Source organism: Osmia bicornis, chromosome 2, assembly GCF_907164935.1.
Source record: "Osmia bicornis bicornis chromosome 2, iOsmBic2.1, whole genome shotgun sequence".
Classification (NCBI taxonomy): domain Eukaryota; kingdom Metazoa; phylum Arthropoda; class Insecta; order Hymenoptera; family Megachilidae; genus Osmia; species Osmia bicornis.
Window position 1 is genome coordinate 5,314,328 of NC_060217.1, and position 11,539 is coordinate 5,325,866.

The following is an 11,539-nucleotide window of genomic DNA, read 5'->3' on the forward strand; positions in this document are numbered from 1 at the left end:
ATTGAATTAAAAAAAATTTTAATGTTTCATAAAATTATTAAAACGTTCTTAAATATTGAAACTTTACAAAGTATTAAAAAGTGGTTATAATATTCATAAAACTACAGAATAACTTTAACATTAATGAAAAGTTAAAACCATATACTTATATAGCATTTTTAACATCTAAAAATGAGTTTATTATACTTATTATACACTGTAATTTGTACTTTTTAATTGTAATAATAATACTGAAATACTTAAAACTATTTTCCTTAATTTTTTTACTTTAGGTTTAAAAAAGTAAAATAAAAATTAATAAACAATTTTTGATAAACATTAAAAATTATTTAAAACAAAGTATCTTTATTTTAAATTAGTGGAAATATTAATAGCAGCTTTTGAAATATTGTTAGTAAAAAAGTATGTATATTTATTTTCCAATATTTTCAAGTTCTTCTAAAAATGTTTTACATTTTCCTTTAAGAATTTTAACTCCTTCTGTAAATAATATGGCTGGAGGTAATGTTCCTACAGATTCAACAGTAACTGCAAACACAAGAAAAATGCCATTAAATTGAAGATACACAATGTTTCATTAATCAAATTAAGAAAAACATTATTTACTTACATATAATATGATTTCGTACTCTACTTAATCGTACACATCCTTTAAGATCTTCGTGTTGAAATACGTTTCTAGAACAACTATCATAACGAGGGTTTTTCACTCTCGCTTCACGAGACTCTGGATCACCTGGTTTTTGTTCAATTACTTCTATAACACCAATACTGAAGCAATTTTTTAAACGATCCGCCATTTCTCCTCTAACTGGCTTTATTAATTGTATATCTGGTAGTAATCTATATGATGCTGTAGCTAAATTAAATAAACTTAAGTAAGTAAATAATTATACTGATCAATATATTTATTATATCAGTATTTCACAGTTGTGTAATACTTACCTACAGGAGAAAATTTAGCATGATCTTTCCCAATTCCTTTAATTGCGTGCATAAAAGCGTGGATTTCTTGACCTGGTCGCATTTTACATATTAAAATATCATTTTCTAAAACCCCTAATTGCTCTCCTCCTCGTGGATACAGTTCTGCTTGGCGTCCAATTGGAACCCATTTAATATCTTTGCTATACACTATAAAGATGTAGTTGCTTATATTTCTGAAATATCTTTTAACATGTAATAACTTTGAAACTTTATTAAACATCTACCATTACTGTTTTTGTACATATCAGTTGTCCTTCGAGCATCTTTGGGAGCTTGGGTATTCCAAGAGCAAGTTACTTTAAGTTCATATCTTAGTGTATCTTGATCACTAACTTCATCTTCATCCTTAGCAGTAGATGAAGGATATTCAAATAACCTTGGATCAGCTTGAAGTGGTATCAGACCCAATCTGCAAAATGAAATTATCTTTCTTTAGGATAAAAGATTAAAATTTAACTTTTAAATATAAATAATTTTTACCTATGGGCAAGAACTTCATCTTGAATTAAACTTGTATTATTTACAATATAAACTTTTTCTATAGCCATGCTTGGTACCTCACTTAAAAGAACCCTACGGAAAGCATTAGCTAAACCAACAGGATAACCAATTAAATCAAACTCTAACTCTCTTTCATCTTCAGATTCTCTGACAACTTCTATCTTAAATTCCTGAAAATAATATAATCATGATGAATTGAATATTTAAATAAAAAATAAAAGAACAACTAAAATAAAAACCTTACCTTTTTAAAATTATGTAAATTCCAGTCTTGTGACTGATAATTGGTATATTCAGAAGCCTACAAACAAAATTAACATTCATCATTTATGTTTTCAATCAAATATATCCTAAATGTATTCCCTACATTCTTACATTAGGTATACCGTATTCTTCAAGAATAACACGAGATTTTTGGTTTTCCTCCATAGTAAGAGGTTTATTATCACAACGCGGCATCGTTGCCAGATGAAGGCTTCATAATAAAGCCTTTGGTGACATCATACACGTCATGGAGAACTACTTAGGTACATATCAAATTAATATTTCTCTTTATTCATTAGTTCATTACAAATAATTAAAGCTTAAAACAAAATGGGTATTGTATGGAAGCAAAAAAATATATTATTCAGTTTTTTCTTTGGTATTTATTATGTGAACGCTGTATAGCACGCCGTTTGTTGGATGCAATAACTGAGGTGGCGTTTGAATCAGTTTCCAAACATAGGCTGTTTTACCGACGCAAGAATTCGGAGTTCGGCCTCCACGCTCGCATCACCTTAAAATTTTTGAACAAATGATTCATAGGAAGATATAAAAATACAATTATATACTTTTTATTGGTAATTGGACAAATTTTGATGTTGCTTCAACAAAATAAATATAATAAAAAATTCAGCATAGCATAATTCTTTTTTTTAGAAGTATATTTTTGTGTGTAATTGATCTCGAATCAATTAGCTTCTTATTTTAGCAATGTTCTATAATACCAGCACAGCCTTATTTATGTACCCGTTTATTGAAAGCACAAGATATATTTGTATTTTGACATTTTACAAAATATAGTTGATGCTAACATATTTATAACGTGCACCATATTCTTTTTTCTATATTGTACAAATGTCAAACATTTTATATTAACAAATGCGTAAATAATGAAAAGATACAAGATGTTGTTTGAATATATTTTATTTCGCGCATAAGTTTACTGAGAATGATAAATAAGAACCCAAAACCAACTACAATTAAAAAACATTATTTCAATTATCCGGTCTATCAAATAAGTTTCCAGATAACCAAAACCGTTTTTATAATAAAATCAATTAAAATTTATGTATATTCAAACACATAAGTGTTCATACGTAAAATGTCTAAATTCACCTTCAGGTTTCTTAAATTTGTAAAATACTATGGATACTTTTCTTTCAAATGTTACTACCGAATTGTTTTTTAGGTTTTTGGTGCCTCGTACGTCAGTCATGGCATTTTTCTTCGTAATGAAATGTTCAGGAAAATTCAATATCGAGATTAACCGCATGCTATCGAGCTGGTTGACCTAAATACCATGGTGTCATCCTGTATAAACACGGGTGTATATTAATTATTAGAAAACGTTTGCCAATTTTGTCTAAAAAAATGCAGTTTCACGTAATTAATTCTTCCTGATAATACAAAGTTATTAAACATTATCACGCTGAGTCATTTACCTACGATTATGTATTTCATGAAATCGTAACAAAATAGCGCTAAGCACTTTGCCTTTCTAAAAGCAGCTATCAATTATCTTCATGCCCCTTTTTAATGCATAGAATCAACTTTTGATTTTTAAACGAACGTGATCACAATAAAATGATCATCAAATCTATTAATAATAGTAACTGATATTAGAAACGAGTAATATATCAATCCTTCTAATATACAGTAATATACAGTAATCTGTAAACTGTAAAACACTTTCATACGGGGTGTTCATGCAAACATTCATATATGTAGAATTACGTGCACTTTAAGTTTCCCTCACAATCATTCATAAAGGGGATGATGCTTGGGGATCACCCTACGCGCCTGAGGTAGGCCACCATGCAGGTTTCGGTGTATACATATGTATAACTCCTACCCCTTTAACAGCTTGGGATGACTTTCAAAGATTTTCTCTACATAAAAATAAAAAAAAAAATAAGGAACTAATTCTCTACACCAGGGGAAGCCTAGTGTGCACGTGAATGTACATATATATACATACATATATATATTTTTTACTTTTTTTTTTTATTAAACACAGAATCACAGAGCAAACTGGACATGTCAGAGGGGCGGGAGATATTACAGTCTAATTGATTTTTCTGGTATAACGCATAGAGCTCACCTCCATCTTCTATATACTATATATACATATATTTATTTATAATATTATATAAATAAACATGTATATATATATACATATACACGTCTCGTTACTGTACAAAATATGTTCGCTGTTAAAATCAGCCGCGGCTTTAGTAAAAAACATATGAAATAGAAGGGGGTGAGCCCGGATGGGCGAAATTGCAGCCCACTCAGTATCTGCATAGAAGGTTTCATTAGTGGAAGTAATTAAGTTTTTATTTACAAATCAAGGCAATATCGTTAATTGTTTCTTCTTCTTTTTTTGTTCCTTACATGCACACTCGTACCTTTCATTCTATTTATTTTCTCTCTTTATTCATTCCACTGTTCACACTCTCAACGGGACATTTTTGAACCCTAATAATTCCACTTCGTTTTCTTCTTGATAAATTTTGTACAATGCATGTAATAATAATAGTGCAATAAATTAATTGTTCTGAACGCAGTAACTGGAGTTTCAAGTTTCATCTTCTTTATTCCCGTTTTTATTCCTCTCTTAAAGTAGTTGTATATAAAAAGTTTCAATTTCGATTCTGCAATCCGGTCGCTCGGCGAACGGCTTTTTAACCACTTTGTTTTCATATTTTTGTTTGTTTTTTTTTAAACTATCATCACACCCGCAATTATATCTCTAGCATACATACACACATACAAAGTACGCACGCACATGCATGCATTCTCCTTTTTTCCTTTTCTCGAAGGTATATATTTATATGTACGTCCTATACATATTTGCTCGGCTCGTGATACACAGCAAGGCTGCTTCGAATAACGATTCCCGTACTGAGAAAAATGTTAGCGACATGATCATTACGATTGCAACACGATCATTATCACCAAACAGCGGTCTCCGGTTCAAACAGAATAAAACTACTAATAATATTCATGTATAACTACCAATTAGAGTAACACCGGCGTTTCCTTCACCTTGAATCGTTAAATAATTCCGCATTTGATTAACGCGTATACCATAGACTGATCGTAATGCAAACGTATAAAAATAAGCTTCAATCAAACACATGATTACAAATCATCGATCGTAGAAGAGTACACGTCGCTTAAGTAATTTAATCGAAGATAATCCATTTATATTTTCGCATCGCAAATTAATATAACTCTTGTACTTTCGCATTGTATTACATACACACAGACATACCATGTGTGTATACGCACAATGGACACCGTTGAGTCTCTACAAAATTTCATCCATTCTTCAAATTGATCTACCTACGTATTTATATAATATTTATATATATGTATATATACCTAATTACCTATCACGATCGTTTGCGCCACGTCTTCGCGCTAACATTTTTCTCGGCGTACAATTTTTCATAATATATCTAAACGAATTATGTGTGTTCGAGCTCATCCTCGGGAGTTCTGCTACGGCGCATCTACAATCATGTTACAACTCCATAATAATATTAATAGTAAATAGTAATAATTAAAAAAGAAAAAAAAAAGGAAACAAAACAAAATGCTCGGAAAGATTAAAAACACGGCAAAAGAAACGCATGTATATGTTACCAGATATTATGGACGCTTCTGAAACGTCCAGATAGATAGTATGTGTATGATAAAAGCGATACACTGGTTTGTTAATACTAATAAATCACGGAAGCACGACACGGTGAACATGATGTTTTTCAGGCATTTGATGCAACGACGATGTAATGTTGAATCCGAAAGATATCTTGAGTCGGATACAACATCAACGTGGGGCATTACACGCCTCTCCTCGGTTTTCCTCGGATCTTCCCGACCGAAAAGTAATATCATTTAACGATACATTTCCATGTTCTAAGTTCTTTATCGTGCACTATCAGTGATAAACGTTCCTGCGATAAAAAAAAACTAAAAAGATGATTTTAGGACTTTGCCACATGACTGTATATTTCGCATTGTAATCGCTCGTTTACGTCGTGTATGATATTTACGACAGTTCTCAAGTGGCAGACACGAAGAACATTGTAAAAGACATTGCAGATAAAAAGCTAACGAGTGTCAGATTGAAAATAGAGAATTCCTTTCGTTTTATTCGGTAGTCGTGTACGTATTTCCGGAGAAGGTGCACCACAGCTCGTAGAGTCATTTCGATGGGCAATTGTACAAACGAAAATGACTACAATTATTTTTGTTAATATCATCTTGCAAATACGCCATTATCTATAGCTTCATTTGAATCTGTTTCGCATTCTTTCTTCCTTAAAATAATTCTGCTCGATACATTCATTAGAAACACATGGTTGAAGTAAAAGTACGGCCACTACATTTAGCTTAAACAAAAAGAATTCATTAAATCAAATATATCTAGAGATTTCGAGTTTTATCAAGCACTGATTGGCGAGGTACGTTTACTAAGTACAAACATTTCATAACATGTTGATTCTTAAATATCATTAATTAACGTAAATATAGTGATAGCTAATACAATTCTAAATTATAAATCGTTAAATTCTACATATAAACTTTCAACATTTATATACAGCTTTATGATTAGCTTGTATAATTAATTCGTCTCATCGTATGTTCAAATGATTTCATGTAAAAAATTATTACCTCAATCGGCTCTTTTTATAAAGGTAGGACATGATCTCTGTAACGGTGATCCATTTAAAATAACTAACAAAAAATTGATAAAACATGAAGTTGGAAGCCATTTAATATTATGCAATATGTATAAGACTTATTGTTATATAATATTCTTATCTCTGTATACCCTAGCCCTTTCCTTTCCTGAAATCATAACTTACAGAACTGTAGATTTATTTTTCGGTTCAATGATAAATAACACGATAAATAACAAATATTATATAAGTAAGCAAGAAAAGTTCATATTTAATAATGAAGTACTATTATAATATACTAGATCTTGTTATTATTATGTTAAATAATAGTTTATTCAAATGGATGTTAATTTGATGCAAATGAATCTACTGCAGAGTTTAGCAAATGCATGTATTATAATACCTATTTTATCTTGACTAAAATATAGAATGTAAAAGAATTAGTTTTTATCAAGCTGGGCTTTTCCATTTATTAAGATGGGAAATGCATATTGAAATATCAAGGCAAAAGCTATAATTTAATTTACTGATCCTGACATTGCATTATGTAAAAGATATAACGAAAATATGTCAATATTATAATTGGATAAACATCAATAGCTGCAAGTGAGTTATACGAACAGAGAATTCATCTGAAAATATATCTATTTAACTATCCCTGTTCTTAGTTCATTTAAACATCTAAATAATAATTAATATATAATATTTATAGTAAAATATGGTATCTGAAACTAAATGAATTGCGATAATAAAATTCAATTCACTACACCATTAGTAATAATGCATTAGTAACAATACTAATAAAATAAAAAGCACGAATAACGACAATTGGATTGAGTATGGAAGTATAATGCAATTTGTACATTTGTTATGCATGAATTAAGCGTATAAAGTTGACAGCTATCTATTAGTAAACGTATTTACATGTACATATAAAGTTATTTTTTTTTACTTATTCTTGATGAATTATATCTAAATAATTCTAATTTATTAATGATATTATAATGATTATTGGATTAACATAATGCTCCGTTATTCATAAAATTATCTGGAGGGAGAGAATGATATGCATTTACCAAATTCTTAAATATGCTGAAATTTTTTTTATGTAATATCCATATTATTATTTTCTGAGTTTGCTTTAAAAGAAAATTAAAATGCCATCAAAAGATGAAAACACAACATTATTTTTTCTTTTTATTTCATTTATTTAAATGATTTGTTAACGTTTCAATATTGTCATATTTCAAATCCTATTTGTTGAAAATATTTCTTTTTCGGTACAAAAATGTTAAAAAAATTAGTTGACTAATATTTCTTATATTTTCATAATTATTTTACATCATTAGATCTAATATATATTTTCTTCATTTGGTAATAAAAATGATGTTTCAATCTTAATTATAATCGATAAAAAACGTTTACAAATGCACTAATTTCTGTAATTATTTGGAATTATTAGCCTCATAAAATTTATACGAAAACTAATTATCATATTGCTTAGTATTTTTTATGTTAGAAGAATTCATTGAAATTTCATGTTAATAAAAGCAAACGAATTTATAGTAAATAAATGGAATATAAAAGAAGAAAGATAAAATGGCCCATCAAAAGACTCTATGTGATCAGGTATTACTTCCCTTTATACCACTTAACACTCCGACTTGTTATATGTATATATTTTATCTCATGTAATTCATTCTTAAGGTACTCTATTTCAATTAAAATTATATGTAAGCACAAATCTGTGAACTTACCCAATTTAAAATTTATGTCACGTTTCACATTACCATTGCCATTTGTTCCTTTTCTTAAGTACACCAAGCACGGAAACACGCACATGGATTTCATTATGTTATCAATAATTTACATTTAAAGTTTATTCCAGTTCAGTGTGATTGGAAGAGTTATTACCAATTGAGCTGTTTGTGATTCTTTTTCCAATTACCTGTATGTTAATTATTAGATCAATATTTTCAGTTCATTACATCTGGCATACTGTGAACAGTATTCTGTATTACTCTTTATCAGAAAAGAGAACTCAAGCCAACAATGAAACAGCTGGTGTTTATATCGCATCAAAACAAATGGTGCACAGGAGGACTTGGGATTTTCACCTCCTCTTTGAATGATTCCTCGACAAATAAATGTTGCATTCAACGTTTAGTGGGCCACACTTAGTTTTCCACTGCCACATAACAAACGGGTAATATGAAATATTCCAGTCAGAATTCTCCTCAGAGTGCATTGAGCGATGACAATACTGGCTATTTGGCCAGAATTTAGGTAGGGCTAGGAAGCACCAAGTGAACCCGACCCTGGACTTGGACTATTCTGTACAGCTGTTGGTACTTGATTATAAGGGTGATTACTATTGCACAAGACTGTATAAATATTTTCCACATTACTGAGTTTCTCAAAGAATGGAATTAAGTCTAATAATTCTGAATCTGTCATATCATCAAACCATGATGCCACTGGCACCTGTAAATAAACTTATTTTAAAATATGTCCATTTAACTTCCTTCACCTTAGTTTTTATATGTATATGTTTGGTAAATCTTACTGCATTATCTGGATGGAAAATATAACTTGCAGGACTATTATCAACAATAATAATTTGTTGTAAATCTCGCCCTAACTTATTTAAATCTTTAACATAATTTCCTCTGTGAAAAACACAAGATTCTCTAAACAGTCTTGCTCTGAACACTCCCCATCTGTCAAGCAAATCTGCTACTGGATCAGCATACTGTAAGCACCAAAAGTTATGGAAATTGAAGTCAAGTTTTAAACATAAAATTGTTAATAATAAAGAAATATTTATAATATACCTTAGCCAAACTTGCTGTGAATAATACACATTCGTACAGTTCGCCCATTCTCTGTAAGAATTCATCCACATAAGGCCTCTTTAAAACATACACTTGATGCACTGTCCCATCAATCTCTACAGGAACAACAAAATCGGCATTGTTGATTGGTTTGAAAGAACTATGCACTAGTGTCTCATCCAAATCAATCACCATGCACTTTTTGTGCATATCCTGATGTCTGACAGGTGGGAGAAGGAACCGTGGGGATCCAGTCCCTGGTGGTGGTGAACCACGTCCATCGCCTTGTAACGAGCTTGTTTTTGAACTTTTTGAACTGCTTCCACGTCCTCTACCAAGGCAACAAAGTAGAGATCGCAGAAGTCCACGCCCTCTTGGCTTTTTGCCACTTGCTGGACTGTTGTTGGCCACTTCATTCTCTTGTGGTAACTGGGCTACATTATGAAAACATACATTCCATAAATATACATGTTTTAGAAAATACATTATACAAACAAAAACCACAAATATTATTACAATTTGTACAAATAGAAACATGTTTATATAAAAATATAAAAACACTACAATGGTATACAATTGATTCAAAATATAGAAAAGGGTTGTTCATATAGATTGTTATTATGATTGTTCATATGATTCGAAGTTACTAATTTATTAAAGTATTTATGTAAACATATTTTGACAGTTCAAAGTCATAGAAAAGAAATATTGCCTTTGTTTCATAGCATTGTTTGGAGTGTTTGACAATATTGAACATTATATGAACGAAGAGAGGTAAATGAATTAAAACGGCAACAAGATATAGTACAACACGATGAAATAAGTTACACGCGAAACTTGGGTGAAAGAAAAGAACAGAGAGGGGTAGAGACACGATTTGATGAGGAGAGGCGAAGCAAAACGAGACGAGGCGAGGCGAGGCCAGGCCAGGCAAAAACGAGGGCGAGAGGAAAAGAGACGTCGGAAACGAAGCATAGACGAATAGTAGGAGAGGGGAACAGGGTGAGAGGTGAAGTTAGGTGAGGTAAGGTGAGGAGGAGTGCGGTGTAGTCCCGTAACAGGTGCAGATTCCACCCAGCATCTGGAAGAAAAACGTAAAAAAAAAAATGTAAGGCGGCAAGCCATATTCGTCACAGACACCTACCTTTCCCATTATTAAACTGGCCTAGCTCGTCATCCCGCGACACTTGGGTGATAATGGACGATGCGTCCATTTAAACATTTGTTGAGAGTCCCTGCGTGTCTGATCGTGAATTCCGTTAATGCGCGCGCGCAACAATATACATATATACAATACGCGCGCACACGATCCCGAGAATGAGAGAGCGTATACGCGCGGTAGCACGCACACGCACCAACTCACTCACTCAGTCACGATGTACGAAATTTCTCCCTCCAAACGTTGTCGCGGCCACCGCCGCCACCGCCTCCGCCACCGCCACCTTCACCGTCTCCTTCACCACCGCCACCTTTACTGCTGCTGTTACTGCTGTCGCCGCCGCCGCCACCACCACCTTCACTGTCTCCTTTGCCGTCGCTACCGCCGCCACCTCTACGAAGATCACCACAACTCGGCGAACGGAGACGCATAGGCGCAGGCACGGGCACGAGTACGCTCACGCACACGCACCCACACGGTGTATTCAACACCAAAGATATTTAATTCGGGAGATTAACACGAAAATTTATTCTCTCTTTTCTAAAAAAAAACAAGTTATTTACTCACTTTCGATATAAACAATTAATTTCGTAGTATCGGGATCACACTTGACACTACATCAAAACGATCAATTGATTTTTTAAACAGAAATGTAACTGGGGAAAGTTAATCCAATTCTTTGGTGCCTTCATTCCAAGGAAGCACTTGCACGTATGTACTCCTGATACGTGCATGTACGCTCTCTCTTTTGCGCGCCACACCTATGTCGTTGCGCAGTTCATTGCGATTCAATATTTGTTGTACCTGTTGTGCTCTTTAAATGCGTTTGGAAGGTTGACGACGGTGTCCTTCGATCAGCACCGCGCATCAATCTTTCGGTAATGAACTTGATATTATTGTTCAAACAAGATAATGTATGTATCTGATGATACTCAAATCAGTAACAATACTGATTTTATAAATATTTTGTAGCAACCGTAAGGATGTGCACTTGACACACACGATTAAACAATGTATATTTATCGCGCACTCACCATAGATATAATTTTGTTCATTCGACGCAAACAACGTTGCAAACAATGTTTTGCTGGATCTTACGCTGC

General features: G+C 32.3%; 2 protein-coding genes across 3 annotated transcripts; both read right to left on the reverse strand.

Annotated features, from left to right (window-relative positions):
- Window positions 1-388: 388 nt before the first annotated feature.
- Window positions 389-3,775, reverse strand: LOC114879063 (DNA-directed RNA polymerases I and III subunit RPAC1). Its single transcript, XM_029193577.2, has 7 exons — window positions 1,864-3,775; window positions 1,733-1,789; window positions 1,468-1,658; window positions 1,212-1,396; window positions 946-1,134; window positions 611-859; window positions 389-528 (listed from the first exon to the last, which is right to left on the reverse strand). Exons 1-7 carry the CDS (start codon window positions 1,945-1,947, stop codon window positions 413-415), a joined length of 1,071 nt encoding a protein of 356 aa, XP_029049410.2. The 5' UTR covers window positions 1,948-3,775; the 3' UTR covers window positions 389-412.
- Window positions 3,776-4,323: 548 nt separating this feature from the next.
- LOC114879068 (carboxy-terminal domain RNA polymerase II polypeptide A small phosphatase 1) lies at window positions 4,324-11,481 on the reverse strand. 2 transcript variants are annotated; one of them, XM_046289605.1, is made up of 5 exons: window positions 10,645-11,481; window positions 10,422-10,520; window positions 9,278-9,711; window positions 9,010-9,195; window positions 4,324-8,927 (listed from the first exon to the last, which is right to left on the reverse strand). In XM_046289605.1, the coding sequence occupies exons 2-5, from the start codon at window positions 10,489-10,491 to the stop codon at window positions 8,736-8,738; spliced, it is 882 nt and encodes a 293-aa protein (XP_046145561.1). In that variant the 5' UTR covers window positions 10,492-10,520; window positions 10,645-11,481; the 3' UTR covers window positions 4,324-8,735. The 2 variants fall into 2 exon arrangements, with proteins under 2 accessions (XP_046145561.1, XP_046145557.1); XM_046289601.1 differs by having other exon boundaries at window positions 10,422-11,479.
- Window positions 11,482-11,539: the final 58 nt, after the last annotated feature.